This window comes from Podarcis erhardii (assembly GCF_964252035.2).
Source record: "Podarcis erhardii genome assembly, chromosome: 14".
Lineage (NCBI taxonomy): Eukaryota > Metazoa > Chordata > Lepidosauria > Squamata > Lacertidae > Podarcis > Podarcis erhardii.
The window spans coordinates 25,053,103-25,072,149 of record NC_138503.1 but is presented as its reverse complement, the minus strand read 5'-3'; the positions used below and the strand labels follow the sequence as shown (position 1 = coordinate 25,072,149).

Here is a 19,047-nt window from a genome sequence, read left to right as displayed (position 1 = left end):
AGCCTGCATGTCGCTGTGAGCTCCCTTGGAGGAATTGTGGGATCAACTCTCAGTGTCACGCCTGAAGTAGGTGTAACATCCTCCCCGCTTCCAGATATGAAATTGGGGCTCTGAACGCTGCTCTTGATTGAAACCTGCTTCAGCTTTTCAAGTGGCTTTAAAATCTTCATGGAATAGTTTGGGCAGGATAGCGCTCAGATGCTCTGGCTCTCAAGGGTCACCAACCTTTGGGGGCCAATGTCCACATTTGGAGTTTTAAGGGAGTGCCATGGGTGCCAGTCACAAGATGGCAGCCACGGGGTGTGTGGCATAACACAAAATGGCTGTCGTTGGGGGCATGGCACAATGCAAGATGGCTTCCGTAGGGGTGTGGCATAATGCAACATGGCTCCTCTGGGGCCGTGGCATAACACAAGATGGCTGCCACATCTGAAAGAGCAGAAAAAGAGAGAAGGATACAAAATGGTGCAAGACTACCAAATCAAACACACTCATCGGCGAGGAGGAAAGGCACCTATTGTCAGCCACTGCTCTTACAGAAAGAAGCTCCTCTTCTCTGTTTAGAATAGAAGAGAGGGTGGACGTTCAGTTTTGGCACCCAGTCGAAACATGGTCACGTTTAAGAGTGTGTGATCAATGTAAGAGAGACTTGAGCCAGTGCAAACAGGAACTGAGCAGGAAGAGCAAACAGTCTCTTTCACATGGTGGATTTTTGAGGAGTTAGGTTTGGAGACCTTTTGTGGGCACCTCAGGGCAGCACATTGGCAGCCTCCTGTTCTAGCTTTTACCTGCACTCACTCTGCAAAGGGCCTTTATCTGTCTCTTTCCTGCACAGGCTGGCAAAGGTGACTCCCGAAGATGTGGAATACTATAACTGCCAGCAAGAGCTGGCTTCCGAGTTGAACAAACAGTACCAGATAGTGGAGAGAGTGATTGGTGAGTCCAGAGCTCTGTGTTCGCCCCAAGTATGCCACTGAATGCTAGTTACCAGAGTCGCAGGTGGGGAGAGAGTGCTCTTGCACTAGAGTCCTGCTTCTGAGCATCCAGTGGATGCCTTTAGCCACTGTGAGGACAGGGTGCTGGACCAGATTGGCCCCCTTTGGCCTGATCCATCTTCAGGGCCCTTCTTACATTCTTTTGATGGTCTTCACAGTTCTACATCGCTGTATTTATTGGTGCTGTTCTGTTCTTGATACGCAGCTGTGAAGACGAGCAAATCGGCAATCCCCGGGTCTGAATTTCCAGGTAACTTTTAACGCTTTTAATGGCTTCACTGAAACAAACGGCGCCAGTTTTTTCAGAAGGGGCCTTGTGTAGGGTAGCACCTGTCAAAGATGACACCAGGCCTTTCCTGTTTTGTTGTTTTGTTTCAACACCTGTAGCTCACAACCGCAAATCCTCCTCCACTGATCCCGAATACCTTTGCAAGTGGATGGGGCTTTCGTACGCAGATTGCAGCTGGGAGGATGAGGCCTTGATAAGCAAAAAATTCCAACACTGCATTGACAGCTTCAACAGTAGGAACAACTCCAAAACGATGCCCACCCGGGATTGCAAGGTTTGTCTGCTTTTCCTTTACCTCTCTGGACTTTGTTTTGTCCACACACACACACAAAATAGATTTGATTTCTCTCCAGTGGATAGTCGCCAGCTGGAAAAACCATATGCTTTCCTTCGTAAATGTTGGTGAACCTTTCAACTATGTGATGCACTCTTTGTAATAACAATAACAACAACAATAATTATTATTATTATTTATACCCCACCCATCTGGCTGGGTTTTCCCATCCACTCTGGGCGGCTTCCAACAAAATATTAAAATACAATAATTCATCGAATATTAAAAGCTTCCTTAAACAGGGCTGCCTTCCGATTTCTTCTAAAAGTCACATAGTTGTTAATTTCTTTGACAACTAATGGGAGGGTGTTCCACAGGGGGGCGCCACTACCAAGAAGGCCCTCTGCTTGGTTCCCTGTAGCTTCACTTCTTGCAGTGAGGGAACCGCCAGAAGGCCCTCGGTGTTGGATCTCAGTCTGGGTGGAGACGCTCCTTCAGGTATACTGGACCGAGGCCGTTTAGGGCTTTAAAGGTCAGCACCAAGACTTGGAGAACCTGCATGGAGAACCTGATTGCCCTTTCCAACTTTCAAACCCTTCAGTTTTATTCAGTTGACCAAGAGTCAATTATCTTGCCTTCCCAGGTGCTGAAGCAGAGGCCTCGATTCGTTGCCTTGAAGAAACAGCCAGCTTACATTGGTGGTGAGAACCTGGAGCTCCGAGACTACCAGCTGGAAGGCCTCAATTGGTTGGCTCACTCGTGGTGCAAGTAGGTGAAAGGAAGTTGGCTGGAGGGATGATCGGGTTTGAACTTGAGAGTGAATCCAAGCTTTTCGGGACCCTTTTCCTTGGCTTTCCCTAGTGTTGTTCAACCTGGGCTGGTGGTGGTGGTTCACCTGCAAATCACAGGCATCCTCTGTTGTCATCAGAACAGAGGGAGGGCTGCTTTATCCTAAGTCAGACCTTTGGTCCATTTAGCTCAACGTTGTCTACACTGACTGGCAGCATCTCTCTGGGGGTTTCAGAACAGTGTGTGTATGTCTTTCCCAGCCGTATCTGAAAATGGCATGGATTTAACTTGGGACCTTCTGCATGCAGAGCAAATGCTTTGACACAGAGTTACAGCCCAAAGCCCAGATTTGGGATGTGTTCCTATCCATGCCTATGGTCCACTTAACTTCACCTTTTGTTGTGCCCCTGGCATGCGGACCTGGGAGGTTAGCTATGAAGGAGTGTGGCCCTCCAGCTGAAAAAGATCCCCCACCCCTGATGTAGACAAATGCTGAGCTAGATAGTCAGCTTCCTTTGCGATTACCCTTCTGAAGCATGTACATTTCTGAAAAATCTACTGCTTCTGTATATTCAGTGACTGGGGCCCATTTAATTTTTTTTAATAGTTGCCCACTGAGCAGAGTTGGGTTTTTTTGGATATAATTGTTGGAGGTGAATGGGAAGTGTCTGCCATTTCCTGAGCTCTTTGCAGGATCGTTTGGATAAAAAAGCAATTAATAAATGAACTAGAAGTATCTGCCAAATGTGCAAATCTGTTTTCTTAAAAAAGAAAAGAAAAGGAGACTTTGACCTTTGCTGAGAACATTAACATTAGTTGTTAAAAGGTGTTTTTTTTAAAAGTAAGCATGAGACATGCTCTTAAAGGGAGATGCCCTCTTCCCCCAAATCTGTAATACTAATATACTGTTTCATCTGATGAGAAACGCAGGCTATTCCCAAAAGAATGTTCTTAAGGTACTTTGCATTTTTGCAATGCAATCTTTAATATAACTTTGTGGAGGTCTTGGAAGCCTCACCATGACCCTGCTAAAATCTCTTCCCTCCCACTTTCCCTTTCCTGGAAAGCAAGAAATGGCTCCTCTGGCTATTGGCTTCATCAATAGGAATCAGTTGGTGGATTTATTTCGGATTCTTTTACGCTGCTACTCATGTGTGCAAGATTCTTGTGGTATCCACACGATGTTGTCCTCATCAAAATGTTTCTGCAGAGTTGGGTTAAAACAAAAAACCCTTTCTGTATTTTCCACGAAAATGGTAAATCTGAATTAAAAGAGGAAAATAAGTAGGACAATGTTTTGATTAGGATGGCATGCATGAAGAAGCCATATAAACCTTCTGGCTTATACCAGAAATGCGTTGGAAATGTGAGCTGACCAGTGAGTCGTGGGCATTGATCGTTTCCTCCTCTCTTCTCCTGTGTCCTTTCAGGAGCAACAGCGTCATCCTGGCAGATGAGATGGGCTTAGGGAAGACCATCCAGACCATCTCTTTCCTCTCCTACCTCTTCCATCAGCACCAGCTGTATGGCCCCTTCGTGATCGTGGTGCCCTTGTCAACGCTGACCTCGTGGCAGAGGGAGTTTGAGATCTGGGCTCCGGAGATCAATGTGGTTGTCTATATCGGAGATCAGATGAGCAGGAACGCTGTAAGCTACAGCCCAAGAAGCTGGGTTAACAGAGAACGTGCAAATGGGAGCGTATCTCGGGGTGGGTTTTGCAAACACAGGGTCAAAAAAACTCAGCATTCCTGAAGGACTGGGCTGGCATTGCATTGAACAGATAATTACTTTTGTAAAAACTACAAACTGTTTCATGCCAATGTGTTTGGCTTTTCTAAAGAAGTAGTAATGCAAAGTGAATGTTGAATCGTCCTCCCCAGGGCAAGCCTATATTGACTGTGCAATCATTATTTCTCTTTTCTCCTTATTTGTATTCTTCATATTTGTAAGAAAGTGCTGAAGCCCCACTAGAAATCTTGGCATACATTCAAATGTGGGGAATATTGCATTAGTTTTCCTCACTACCATATTGGCCTGAATATAAGCCACACCCGCAAATAAGCTGCACCTTTAAAATTCAAGGGGAAAAAAAAAAAAGACAACAACCTGAATATAAGCCGCTCCCTTAAAATTGGGTTACAGGCTGAAAATTGCTGTGGTTGGTAGAATTGTAACTCCGAGCCAATTTTAAGCCTTTGATCTTGCAAACCTGCAAAAGCGATCGTACGATCGCTAAAATCGCAAATCGCTATTCAATTGCTACAGTTCCGCAGGCACTCACACCCGTAAATGGCAAATGCAGAAGAAAACCCTACGGGTTAATTTCACAACAGTCTCAAGCTCACAAACCGGCAATAAAGCATTTCTTTTGTTCCGTTTTACCGTATGTCTGTTTCAGCAGTGATATCATAAAAGCCCATTTTTGTAAGGTCGCGAATTTAAGCTGCACTTTAATTTCACGGTTGGAATTTGGAAGAAAAAAAAGCGTGGCTTATATTTGGGCCAATTCGGTATCATGCTAGCACTGCTTTCCTTTCACACTGATGAGCAGCTGCATTGCATCCCAGGTCCAATCCTTGGCCTCTCTGGGTAGAGCTAGCAAAGACCTCCGTCTAAGAACATGCCTTGTAAATGAAGCTCATGCTTGAACTTTTGCCTCCTCCTCAGATCCGTGAGTATGAGTGGATCCATGCGCAGACCAAGCGGTTGAAGTTCAACGTGCTCATCACAACATATGAGATTCTCCTGAAGGACAAGGTGATTGCATAGACAAGGGCAGGACTGTTTTTCTCCTTGGAAATGGGCACTCCTTCGTATACCACTGGTGACAAGAACCTCCTCCTTGTTTTCATTGGCTCTCCTCTTGCAAAACGTCTGTGTTCAATGGTACATCTTCAGCTTAAAAACAGGGCATGTTAAATGAATTGCGGAGCAAGGATTTTAACCTGGGTCTTCTGGGCCACAAGGGACTCTGGCTTGTTAACGCAGCTTCCTTCTCTCCATGCAGCTCCTTCCTGGGTTGCAATACTTGGGGGGCCAAGTACCCTCTGGGAAAAGCGACTTGCTTGCTTTGTGTCCCTCAAGGCACCATGAGGTAGCCATAGATCTCCTCCTTGCTCCCAGAGACACAGCACTTAAGTTTTGCCCTGCTCTGAAGTTGCCATTCAGACATGGAGGATAAGGCAACCAGCCACGATGGCTCTGCTCTGCTGCTGCCGTCTGAGGCAGTACAGTTCTGAATATGCTGGAAGGGGAGAGAGTGCTCATGTGCTTGAGGGTATCCAGCTTCCCTGAAATGGGAAGGGGGCCAGGTCTCAGCGGCAGAGCAGATGAGTTACGTGCAGAAAATCCCCAGCTCAATTCCTGCAACAAGCTTGTTGCAGGGGATGGGAAAGTTTTCCTTCTGCCCAAGACTACAAGGAGCTGCTACCAGTCAGAGTAGACAATTCAGAGCAGGATAGAACTGTTGGTATGTGGGCAGAGTGTGTAGCCTAGAACTTCCCCCAGAAACTTCTGCAACACACTGTGGCCCCACCTGCATTATAAAGCAGTATCCTATCCCTTTAAACAGTCAGGAAGAGTGACTGATGGTTAAACCGTTCTGGAAATTGTAGCTCTGTGAGGATAGTAGGGGTTGCCTCACAATTCTCAGCACGAACTACAGCTCCCATGATTCTTTGGGGGAAGCTGTGGCTGTTTAAAGTGGTATCATAGTGCTTTAAATGGAGATGGGGCCTGCGATTTTCTGTGCAGAGTTCCTTTGGCAGATGTAGAAAAGAGCTTGCCAGAAGAGCTAGTAGGTTTGAAAAAGACCTTGTTGATGTGTTGCTCTAGACCGTTCTGGGGAGCATTAACTGGGCCTTCTTGGGTGTGGACGAAGCGCATCGCTTGAAGAACGACGACTCCTTGCTGTACAAGACGTTGATCGACTTCAAGTCGAACCACCGGCTGCTCATCACTGGGACGCCCCTTCAGAATTCTCTCAAAGAGCTCTGGTCCCTGCTGCATTTTATCATGCCGGAGAAGTAAGCCTCCTTACTATGCATCAAAAGTTACATCTGCCTCCAGGGCAAATGGAGCACAAAGGGCGCAGAGTGGTAGGAGCATGAGAGTTTGGAAGAAGCTGTGGGGGTGTTATGAGATGTTGCAGAGGGAGCCACCAAAAGTGCAGGGATAGGTATTCTGAGCAGTCTCTTAAGCCTTCCTTCCTTTGTTCCTTTTTTGGAAAGGGCTTCTAGACCCTATGGTCAAAAGTGAAAATAATAATAATAATAGTAATAATAATAATTTTCTCATTATTTATACCCCGTCCATCTGGCTGGGCTTCCCCAGCCACTCTGGGCGGCTTCCAACAAAATATTAAAATACAGTAATGCATCAAACCTTAAAAGCTTCCCTAAACACAACTGCCTTCAGGTGTCTTCTAAAAGTCTGGTAGTTGTTGTTCTCTTTGACATCTGGTGGGAAGGTGTTCCACAGGGTGGGTGCCACTACCAAGAAGGCCCTCTGCCTGGTTCCCTGTAACTCGGCTTCTTGTAGTGAGGGAACTGCCAGAAGGCCTTCGGCGCTGGACCTCAGTGTCTGGGCAGAATGATGGGGGTGGAGATGCTCCTTCAGATATACTGGACCGAGGCCGTTTAGGGCTTTAAAGGTCAGCACCAACACTTTGAATTGTGCTCGTAAACGTACTTGCATGCTTCTAGTCCTTAATGCAGAAAGAGTTGGCTTGAAAGGACATTGCCAGTGGCTGGGCAGGGAGCTCTGTACAGAGCTCCTTGCCCCTTGCCCCCCATGATTAGCAGCAGAAGAAAAATAGAGAATAAGATAAAAAAAGAGAGAGATGCAAATGTACTCAACAGAGCTCCAGTTCTTTCAAGCACAGAAAATGGCATAGGAGTTTGTGGCTGAGTGTGAATGCATGCATGGACATGGGTGTGTGTGTGAGCATGTGCCCAGGTGAGTGTGAATCCAAGTCTGTGTGCCTGTGAGTACAAGCGTGCATATATGTGAGTGTGCAGACTCCGGGAGGATGCCCAGCACCTGCCCCTTTCATCTTCACCCTGCAGCCTCTTTCCTTCCTTGCCAACACAAAGTGAGAATCTGCTGCAGATGGTTTAGAAAGCAATTCTGTTCTGAACCTGCAAACTAGTGCAGAATTTGGGTAGCCTTTGATATTTTTTGAGGGTGGGTGGGTCAGAAAGAGGAGGAAGAGGGAGTCCTGCCAGCTCATCTTCACCGTCCCTTTTTTGTGCCCTGTTCTCACTGTCAGGTTTGAGTTGTGGGAAGATTTTGAAGACGACCATGGGAAAGGGCGCGAGAATGGCTACCAGAGCCTCCACAAAGTCTTGGAGCCATTCCTCCTGCGCAGAGTGAAGAAGGACGTGGAGAAGTCCCTCCCTGCCAAAGTGGAACAGATCCTGCGGGTGGAGATGTCTGCCTTGCAGAAACAGTATTACAAGTAGGTGCCTGGTGTCACGGCCAGGACTTCCCAGAGGCTGTGCTGTAAGAAAGATTCTCAGTACGCCTCAATGCACCATGGGGAATAAGGTTATTAGATAAAGGCCCCTGTGAACCCCAGTATCACCCCACAACCCGAAGAGGTTGCCTGATGTATCTCTGTGTGACTTATCCTTTCCCCATCTCTGAATGTGATTTGGAGTATTTGTTTCCCTCCTGATGCAAAGATAGAGTAGCATTAGCTACCCGCAGGAGGTTCCCTGTTGCATCTCTGCATGAGTCACTGCCAGAGTCCTATCTGGGCCAGTGACTCGTGTAAGGGCACAGGAGGCAGGTTCCTCCAATAGTAGTAGTTTTTGCTCCTGGCATCCTCTAGATGTTTGGGCCACAAGTTCCACCAGCTTCAGCCACCTGTGGTTCAAACTGTCTGAAGGGCAGCCGGTTGAGAGAAGCACAAACACCCTTTCAGCTTTACAACTGGCCTCTGAGTTTTAATTCAGAACCAATGAGGCCCTCTGCTTTCTAGAAGACAAGGGGTTTGCGTAACGTCAGGCTGTTTAAATTGCAAGTGGCAAAAGCTGCATTGTGGATGTCCTTAAATTCCAGGACCATTCGGAAGCAGGGAATGCCTTTCATAGTTATAAGTGAAATCTGCTGCAAAATGCAGCAGTATGGAGTTTGCCCGGTCAGCCACACCCTCGTCCAGGATACTCCATTCCATTCTCCCCTGCCCCCCCTTTATCCTCCCATCAAATTTCTGTGTTCGTGGCACTTTCTCTGTTCTCATAGTTCTCATTTGGAGGGCCCTCCCACCACCTCAAATACCTTGAGGGTTTTCCTCCTAAATATTATCTTTTGTACTTTTGCAAACCTCCTGGTGATACCTTTGCTTTGAGCATGATTGCTACAATTGTGGCTGAATTCAGGACCCATGCTCACATATGAATTCCTTACTTCCCTTGTGCTCAGTCTCTGTGAACTTGCAGCACACCCACTTGGTTAGGATCGTCTCCCCAAGTCCCCTTACTAGCCAGCCTTGGAAGTAACACAGTTGGGAGTTCATGTCTCCTGACGCCCCGTTCCCGGCTTGCTCTGCAGGTGGATTTTAACACGCAACTACAAAGCGCTCTCTAAAGGCACGCGCGGGAGCACGTCCGGCTTCCTGAACATCGTGATGGAGCTGAAGAAGTGTTGCAACCACTGCTATCTGATCAAGGCCCCCGAGGAGAATGAGAGGGAGAACAGGCAGGAGCTGCTGCTGGTGGGTAACGTGGAGGGAGGGAGGGAGGGGGACAGCAAGGAGGGAGCACATTGGCCCATGTGCTGGTTACATAAGCCTGTGGTGCGGCTGCATTCAGAATGGTGCTGCAGAGCCGCTTCACGGCAGCAAGGTCTTGCAGAGTTGGAGAAGGGTCAGAAAAGGGGAAACCAAACGGTCAAGGGCATGGAGCAACTTTCCACTATGAGGAAAGATAGTCGCATTTGGGACTTTTTTTTCCAGCTTAAAGACAAGTAAGAGGCAACATGATAGATGTTTATACAATATGCAGCGTATAGTTAAACTGTGGAACTCCCTCCCACAGCATGGTCACCAACTTGGATGGCTTTAAGAGAGGACTGGGCAAATCCATGGAGGAGTAGACTTATCAGTGGTACTAGCCATAGCGGCTATGCATGGCCGTCATGCTTCTTACCACAGGTGGAGAGAGTGTTCTTGCACTTGAATCCTGGTTGACGGTTTCCCACAGGCAATCTGAGAACAGGATGCTGGACAAAATGGCCCATTGGCCTGATTCAGTAGGCCCTTCTTATATTCCCCACTGCACACTGCTTCTGGACATCTGCTGTGTTAAATGTGTACAGATGTGTAACACTTGTATAGCAGTTTTAAGTGTTTGAAATCCTTCACATGCATTGTCTAGCTGTAATCCATGGGAGAGCTCCGTAAGGCTCTGTTAGGCTACATTCCAGTAGTCCCACACGACCCAGAGGTTTCCTCACACCTAATTTCTTCACCCAGGCAAGCAGAATCACAGTGCAAGAATGCTTTCTGGCCATGCAGAAGTACTTGAGCAGGATATGTGTGGTCTGTGGCCTGGGGCAAGTCCTAAGGGCCAGATAGATTTTCTTAGAGGGTCATACTTGGCCCCTGGCTCTTAAGTTCTCCACCCCTGCTGTAAGTTAAGCCAGCAGCATTGTCACCCATATTACAGATGGAGACACTGAGGCTAAGACAGATCGGCTTGCCTAAATCCCCCTATGTCAGTTCACGGCTGACTAGGCGAGATTCAAATGAGGGATCTTCCTGATTTGTAGGGCTCAGTCCAGGTTGGAAGCGCCATTTGCAAATGACCACCATGTCCCCTTCAGTCTTTAATCAGGAGCAGCGGGAAGCTCATCCTCCTGGACAAACTCCTGAGCAGGCTGCGCGAGAGGGGCAACCGAGTCCTCATCTTCTCCCAGATGGTGAGAATGCTGGACATCTTGGCAGAGTATCTGGCCATCAAGCACTACCCTTTCCAGGTGAGGCTGCCATGGGTGAAACAGGCACGAGCTGCTGGCTTGATTGGTTCAAAGGAGACGGTCTTAGATAAGCTTCAGATGTGGAAACCAAAGGTGTATGGGAAGAAAAGGAGGGGATGATGCATTTTGTATTTTTATTATTGAATTTATACCCCACCCTTCCTCCCCAAAGAACCCATGTACTCCTTATGCATCACACATAAGTCTGCAGAGGACTTCCCTTTGATGTTAAGATACTGTGGGCATACAGAGACAGTGTAGTTCGGTTTCCTGAGAATCTCTGCTTTTATTTTAAAGCGAGCAAGTTTCTAGTCCTTACAGTGTTCAGGGGGCACATCTCAGCCCAGCAAAAGTACTTTTTAACTGGAGACATTTGCTGGTTTGGCATGGGACTTCATCCAGTGAAGCTGAATGATGGAATATTCAGGGTGGATAGAAGAAAGTCATTCTTCATACAGCACATCATCAAACTATGGAACTCACTCCCACTGGAGGCAGTGATCAGATGGCTTTAAAAGAGGATTGGACAAATGCATGGAGGAGAAGGCTATCAATGACTACTAATTGCGAGAGCTGTTCTCTGCTTCCATGGTGAGAGGCAGTAATGCTTCTGAATACCAGAAGCCACAGGGCGGAGAGTTCTCTTGGCCTTGGGTCCTGCTTCCCACAGCCATCTGGTTGGCCTCTGTAAGAACAGTATGCTGGACTAAATGGGCCATTTGCCTGATCCAGAAGGGCTCTTCTTATATCCTTATGGGACCCTCTGAACTGAAATCTGCCACTGAGCTTTTGCCTTTCCACGTGGCCTCTTGTGTCTTATGCCTCCTCATGCATTTTTTTTAAATAAGCGCTTCCACAAGCAGTTCCTGGCTCAGGGCTTGTAATGGGAGCTGCGGAGTCACCTGGTGCCTGTTGAGGCTTCCCGGGCACCGTCCCCTGCGGCAACAAGGTTATTTTTAATCACTGTTATTTTTAAAGTGTTGCCTTGCTCCAAGCTGGTAGAAGCTGGACAGGGATTTGAGTTTCTGAACCATCCACTGCAGCAGTACCCAGGGTATTGTTTGTTTTTGTGTGAGTGTGTGTAAGTGTGTAAAAGCAGTGATTCCACCAGTGTCCTTTGAGTCAATCACTGTTGTTCTTTGCAGCGCCTGGACGGCTCAATCAAAGGCGAGATCCGAAAGCAGGCGCTGGATCACTTCAATGCTGACGGCTCAGAGGTAATGATCATTGTGACCTGCCCATTCAGAGGGAGGGCAGCAGCTGGCGAGGTCTTCTGAGGGGAGGCAGCAAGTACCACAAGAAAGGGCATGTCGTGTTTATCATCTTTATCAGCCATTCGTCGCTGATAAAGATGGTGGATTACACCAAAATGGCGAAAATGACCGGGAATATCAGAAACCAGGAAGATAGAAACTTTAACAAGGAATGGGGGCAATTTATAAGTTATCGAAGAGAACACTGTAAACGACTAAAAACTTTGGCAGGATTATAGTAACACTTGTAATGTATGAAAAAGTAATGTAAAAATGGATTTTTAAGATAAATGGAGAAACTATAAGATGCAATAAAAAAAAGTTTGACAGTGGAAATCATGGAGGGATGGAGGGAAGCCTAAGGGTTCAGGGAATCTTATTATTATGATTAATGTTTAAATTCAAATGTATATTGTAAAACTGAATTTAAAAAATTAAAAGAAAAAAAGAAAGGGGATATCGTTGCAAACATTCTGCAAAAAGTTTTTTTGGGGATTGAAACTTTTCCTTTCTATCCAAGCTTTGTCCCTGGCTAGCCTACCAGATCTCTTTTTCAGCCTCTTATCAGAAACATCTCTGTGCAGAAATCTTCCCTCTAGTTCCTCAAACGTTTTCCCTCCAAAGGAATATGTGTGTCTATGTGGTTATTGTATTGCGTATCACTTCTTTGGAATGCCTCAGGGATTCATGTGCTTAGCGCTGAGGCCCTTTTTTCTTCTCCTCAGGACTTCTGTTTCCTCCTGTCCACGCGAGCTGGTGGCCTGGGGATTAACTTGGCCTCTGCCGACACGGTGGTCATTTTCGACTCGGACTGGAACCCTCAGAATGACTTGCAGGCTCAGGCCCGGGCTCACCGGATAGGGCAGAAGAAGCAGGTCAGAGAAAGAGCTGAAGGTCTCATGTTGCAGCCATGGATGGGTGGCAGCAGCCCCTAAGATTCTGGAACACCCACAAAGTTCCTGCAGGCCGTTTTCCTGGGTTGTTTTTCTTCGGACATGACAGTTACCTCTTAGTTCTGTGCCAGTTGTTTTCTTCATTCCGTAGGTGGAGAGGGAGACGGAAAGATAGAATTTGAGGTAACACCAGGAGAAAGGGATATTTTCTGCCCAATTTCAGTCATGGAATCCTTTTTTTGTTTCTTTAGAGGTTTAATAAGATGCTGTTATTCATTGTTATTATTGAATTTCTATCCCGTCCTTTCTCCCAAGGGTGCTCAGGGCGGCAGACATCTAAAAGTTTAAAAGAGGATCAGACAGATTCATGGAGAAGTTTTTTATTGGTATTTTAAAAACAATATGAAGACCAATAATAATAATAAAAAAACATTTGAAAATCATCTAATAACAGTCGTGGCTCTCCCCAAATAATTAGTTTGTTGGGAGACCCCCCTATTTCTCTCCCAGAGGTATATTCCCAGAGTTTTCTGGGAAGAGGGCTTGATTGTTAAACCTCCCTGGAATTGTAGCTCTGTAAAGGGAATAGGGCAGGCATGGCCAAACTTGGCCCTCCAGCTGTTTTGGGACTACAATTCCCATCATCCCTGACCACTGGTCCTGTTAGCTAGGGATGATGGCAGTTGTAGTCCCAAAACAGCTGGAGGGCCAAGTTTGGCCATGCCTGGAGTAGGGGGTCTCCCAACTACTCTCAGCACCCTTACCAAACTACACTTCCCAGGATACTTTGAGGGAAGCCATAACCATTTAAAGTGGTACCATAGTGGTTTAAATGTATGGTGCAGATGGGAGCCTTTGTAGAGAGGTAATTCCACAGTTGGTTCAGATCTCTACTTTAGAAGCAGTCACAGTCGTAAGGCATTAAGGGGGAACAAAACCTCTAAGCTGTTTACGTGTGGCACCTCCTTCGATCTCCTCTGGCTTGCAGGGCAGGAGTCAGGGGCAAAGTAGTAGCTCATCAAGCAGAAGGACCCCTCAGGTTCAGTCTTTGTCATCTTCAGTTAAAAGATGTTGCGTTTACGGGAGAAAGAAAAGCTTTTGTTGGCTTTCATGTTCTGGGGTAATAGAGGAACCGGTATCTGACTCTCTGGAAAATGGAGCTTTTATCTGTACCCCCCCCCCCCCGCAGGTGAATATTTATCGATTGGTTACCAAGGGGACGGTGGAAGAAGAGATTATCGAAAGAGCCAAGAAGAAGATGGTATTAGACCATCTGGTGATACAGCGCATGGACACCACTGGTCGAACTGTTCTGGACAACAACTCTGGCAGATCCAAGTAAGGGGGATGAGAGAGGATGGGGACAGGTTCTCTTGAGGACTGCAGATCCAAACTAACTAGTCTCTCTTGGGTGTATATCAGCCTTCCTTGAGATGCTGCCCTCCACTAGGTCCAACGTCCACTTCCTTTTTGTTCCCTTGCAGCACAAACCCCTTCAACAAAGAGGAGCTGACGGCCATCTTGAAGTTCGGTGCGGAAGACCTGTTCAAAGAGCTGGAAGGGGAAGAGTCTGAGCCACAGGTGAACCCAGCCGGAAGGGTTTTTGGTTGGCACACTTTGTTAGAGATGGTTTCCCCTCTGAAGGTTGTATTCAAAGCTACAGTGGTACCTTGGTTTTCAAATGTCTTCGTTGACGAACATTTCGGTTTTTGAACATCGTAAACCCAGAAGTAAATGCTTTGGTTTTCAGACATGCCTCAGAAGTTGAACCGGAAATGCTGCTTCTGTATTGAGTTTTCTGTTTTGAGGCTTCCATACTGAGTTTCGGTTTTGGAATTCGAATGGTCTTCTGGAACGGATTACGTTCGAAAACCGAGGGTCCACTGTAGTCCTACCCAGACCAGACCCATAAATCAAATCAAATCAAATCTTTATTGTTACAGTCAATGACCGGTATTCAGTAGACCCATGAAAGTTATTAGAGCTAAGATAGTTGCGTTAATTAATTTCAGTGGGTTTACTCTGAGCAGGACCATCCCAATGAAAAGGAAATGCAAGAAAGCAAAGTGGCTGTCCAACGAGGCCTTGCAAATAGCGGGGGAGAGAAGGCAAGCAAAATGCGAGGTAGTGAAAGATACAGGAAATTGAATGCAGATTTCCAAAAAATAGCAAAGAGAGACAAGAAGGCCTTCTTAAACGAGCAATGCAAAGAAATAGAGGAAAACAACAGAATGGGAAGAACCAGAGATCTGTTCAAGAAAATTGGAGATATGAAAGGAACATTTCATACAAAGCTTACCATGATAAAGGACAAAAGTGGTAAGGACCTAACAGAAGCAGAAGACATCAAGAAGAGGTGGCAAGAGTATATACCAGGTAGTGTGGTTGCTGACCTTGAGCCAGACATCCTGGAGAGTGAAGTCAAATGGGCCTTAGAAAGCACTGCAAATAACAAGGCCAGTGGAAGTGATGGTATTCCAGCTGAACTATTTAAAATTTTAAAAGATGATGCTATTAAGGTGCTACACTCAATATGCCAGCAAGTTTGGAAAACTCAGCAGTGGCCAGAGGATTGGAGAAGATCAGTCTACATCCCAATCCCAAAGAAGGGCAGTGCCAAAGAATGCTCCAACTACTGCACAATTGCACTCATTTCACATACTAGCAAGGTTATGCTTAAAATTCTACAAGGAAGGCTCAAGCAGTATGTGGACCGAGAACTCCCCGAAGTGCAAGCTGGATTTAGAAGAGGCAGAGGAACCAGAGACCAAATTGCAAAAATGCGCTGGATTATGGAGAAAGCTAGAGAGTTCCTGAAAGACATCTACTTCTGCTTCATTGACTATGCAAAAGCCTTTGATTGTGTTGACCACAGCAAACTATGGCAAGTTCTTAAAGAAATGGGAGTGCCTGATCACCTCATCTGTCTCCTGAGAAATCTCTATGTGGGACAAGAAGCTACAGTTAGTTAGGACTTCCGGGTTGGCGCCATCGCCGAATGGCGAACTCCCTCCGAGCTCCGGAGGGAGCCTGCTCGGCAGGGGCTGGGTCCTACCGCGCCGGCGACGCGGGGACCCTCAAAAACCATGGGCGCTGAAACCCATGGACATGGTGACTCGGCTGGCACCTTTTGCGCCCCCCCGACCCGCGAAGGAGCCTTTTTAAAGGCTGCGGAACGGGTGACAGGGGGGTGGTGGTGCTTTGAGTCCTCCGCTTCCCCTGCCGAGCGAAGCCGCATGCCATTCGACGGAGAGCGCTGACTTCTTCTATTGAAAATTTGGACTTAAAAGAATAACCCGTGAGTAATTGGAACCTGGACTAAAAAGGGGGATAATTTTTTTAAAAAAAAAAATCGGAGCGAACGGGGGAGGCGCAAAAAGGAAGTCAGCCCCCCCCCCTGTCGTAGAGGAGTTAAAGTAAAGGATTTGACAACTAAGATCGAGCGCAACCCTATTTTGACAAAGTTACTAACTTCGCGATGGAAAATTATAAGACTGAGCTGGAGGAGAAAAGTGGAATTGAATTAAAAAGCACCCCCCCCCCCGGAATCCTGGGAGCGATTTGTGAGAGCACCGGGAGAAGAGAAAGAGAGGTTTTGACAGCTGTCAAAGAGCTGTCAAAGCGGAAGAACAAAAAAGAGAACTTTGTTACGAGGACTTTGCCGGTTACATTTGTTATAAATTGGATATAAATTGTTTAAAACAAGGAATAACAAGTTATTTTGACTGGTGGGCGTGATCTGGAAGGGAATTGAGCTATTGCAATCCACCTAGAGGAGCTGAGGGATATTACAAGTATTGTTGGCTTGGAACTTGAATAGAATTTTTTATCTCCTGGGAAACTGCAGAAATGGAACACTATTTTGTCTACAGAGGTCTACACACTAAAGGAGACAATAGATTTATCTATTGAAGAATGGAAGGGACTTGGTATAATGTTTTGTTCCTGAATAACAGAGCCTCTGCAGAGGAATTAGAAGCTTTTGGAATTAGAACATTTGTGCAGGAGAGCAGGGGAAAAAAAAAAAGGAGGAGAGAGACCAACAAGAACAACAAGAACAACAAGAATTGGACAAAGTTGGAAGTGGGAACATTTGGGACATCCAGATTTGAAAGGTCTAAAGAAATAAAATTGGAGCTTTTACTCCTAAATATAAAAATCTGGATGGAAGAAATGGGCCTTTTTGAGATAGACTCCTTCCAAGATTGGACATTCAAAATTAAAGATGACTGGTAAAGGACTATGGCCTAGATAGATGTGGGAGCTCCAGGAAGACATTAGACGTTGAAGAACATTGGGAACGCAACCGGGAAAGGGGGGAGGGAAATTTGGAATCCAAAGGGCGTAAAATTATATTTGATTATCTTAACTATATTTTATAATTTTATTTTAATTAATTATATCTGATTATTTTAATCTGTATTGTATATTAAAGGAGGGAACACGCGGAAGGGAACAGGTAGATTTTAGGGGATGGGAAAATATTTTTAAAATTGGGCTAATGATAATAAGTTCAAAAACTGGGATAAGAACTTGCTGAATTTATTTGTAAGAATTGGAATACAAGAGGGGGGGAGGGAGGGGAAGTCCTGGAAAGATGTTATTGAAAATAAGATTTTAAATTGGGATGTTTTGTTCTTTTTATTTTGTTGTAATTGGAAATTTCTAATAAATATTATTTTTTTAAAAAAGAAGAAGCTACAGTTAGAACTGGATACGGAACAACTGACTGGTTCAAAATTGGGAAAGGAGTACGGCAAGGCTGTATATTGTCTCCCTGCTTATTCAACTTATATGCAGAATTCATCATGCGAAAGGCTGGGCTGGATGAATCCCTAGCTGGAATTAAGATTGCCAGAAGAAATATCAACAACCTCAGATATGCAGATGACACAACCTTGGTGGCAGAAAGTGAGAAGGAATTAATGAACCTTTTATTGAGGGTGAAAGAGGAGAGCACAAAATATGGTCTGAAGATCAACATCAAAAAAACGAAGATCATGGCCACTGATCCCATCACCTCCTGGCAAATAGAAGGAGAAGAGATGGAGGCAGTGAGAGATTTTACTTTCTTGGGCTCCATGATCACTGCAGATGGTGACAGCAGTCATGAAATTAAAAGATGCCTGCTTCTTGGGAGAAAAGCAATGATAAACCTAGACAGCATCTTAAAAAGTAGAGACATCACCTTGCCAACAAAGGTCCGTAAAGTAAAAGCTATGGTTTTCCCAGTAGTGATGTATGGAAGTGAGAGCTGGACCATAAAGAAGGCTGATTGCCAAATAATTGATGCTTTTGAATTATGGTGCTGGAGGAGACTCTTGAGAGTCCCATGGACTGTGAGAAGATCAAATATCTCCATTCTTAAGGTAATCAGCCCTGAGTGCTCACTGGAAGGACAGATCGAGAAGCTGAGGCTTCAGTACTTTGGCCACCTCATGAGAAGAGAAGACACCCTGGAAAAGACCCTGATGTTGGGAAAGATGGAGGGCACAAGGAGAAGGGGGTGACAGAGGACGAGATGGTTGGACAGTGTTCTCGAAGCTACCAGCATGAGTTTGACCAAACTGCGGGAGGCAGTTGAAGACAGGAGTGCCTGGCGTGCTCTGGTCCATGGGGTCACGAAGAGTCGGATACAACTAAATGACTAAACAACAACAACAACACTCTGAGCAGGATTAATTTTGATACAAGCTTGTATGTTTCTATGATACCAACAGAGGTGAACAACCCATACCAGTTCCCAAGCTGGTGTCCCACAAGGAATAAATTGATTTCATTTTTTATTCTTTCATTTATAGGATTCCTTACCTACCCCTTTCACCGCAAGGTCCCAGGACAGGTTACGACGATATTATAATACAGTTATAAAATCAAATAAATCAGTTTATGATTGTAAAACTAGCAAGACCTTTATAAATGGAACAGGGGACTTTAAATTCAACAAAAGGAAGTGGATCCGCCAAAACAAAATACGGTGGTACCTCGGGTTAAGTACTTAATTCGTTCCAGTGGTCTGTACTTAACCTGAAACTGTTCTTAACCTGAAGCACCACTTTAGCTAATGGGGCCTCCTGCTGCTGCTGCGCCACCAGAGCACAATTTCTGTTCTCATCCTGAAGCAAAGTTCTTAACCTGAAGCAATATTTCTGGTTTAACGGAGTCTGTAACCTGAAGCGTATGTAACCCGAGGTACCACTGTACATTAACTTCTAAGGGTCAGGGTAAAAGAGGTGTGTCTTCAGCACTGGGTGGAAGCTGTGGAACAATGATGTCAGGCATTGTGGGGAGGGAGTTCTAGAACTGAGGGGCCATCACAGAGTAATCCCTCTCCTGGGCTACAACTGCCAACACTTCTGAAGGTGACGGAGCGACACTTAGGTACTCCTCTGCCAGTAGCCTGGGAGGGCCTGTAGGCAGGGATGGAGACAACTTTTCAGATATTTGGGGCCTTAGTAGTAGTTGCTCTGTGAGCAATGCAGAAAATTATTTGTTGTGAATCTTAATTTTGGTGTTGAAAGGGGCACATTCCTTTACAGTCGTACCTTGGTTGCCGAACGCCTTGGTACTCGTA

The 19,047-nt window shown here is 45.8% G+C and overlaps 1 protein-coding gene across 6 annotated transcripts in view; it reads left to right on the top strand.

The window, feature by feature from the left end:
* The window catches only part of CHD2 (chromodomain helicase DNA binding protein 2), a 70,486-nt gene that overhangs the window by 31,851 nt on the left and 19,588 nt on the right, over positions 1–19,047 (top strand). For all 6 annotated transcript variants that reach the window (XM_081838655.1, XM_081838657.1, XM_081838654.1 and 3 more), the window contains 14 exons: positions 836–936; positions 1,201–1,245; positions 1,383–1,558; positions 2,202–2,326; positions 3,778–3,994; positions 5,015–5,104; positions 6,182–6,372; positions 7,617–7,805; positions 8,903–9,065; positions 10,175–10,327; positions 11,473–11,544; positions 12,306–12,455; positions 13,663–13,811; positions 13,958–14,054. In XM_081838655.1, the coding sequence (XP_081694781.1) occupies positions 836–936; positions 1,201–1,245; positions 1,383–1,558; positions 2,202–2,326; positions 3,778–3,994; positions 5,015–5,104; positions 6,182–6,372; positions 7,617–7,805; positions 8,903–9,065; positions 10,175–10,327; positions 11,473–11,544; positions 12,306–12,455; positions 13,663–13,811; positions 13,958–14,054 (1,918 nt within the window). The remainder of the gene's footprint in view (positions 1–835; positions 937–1,200; positions 1,246–1,382; positions 1,559–2,201; positions 2,327–3,777; positions 3,995–5,014; positions 5,105–6,181; positions 6,373–7,616; positions 7,806–8,902; positions 9,066–10,174; positions 10,328–11,472; positions 11,545–12,305; positions 12,456–13,662; positions 13,812–13,957; positions 14,055–19,047) is intronic.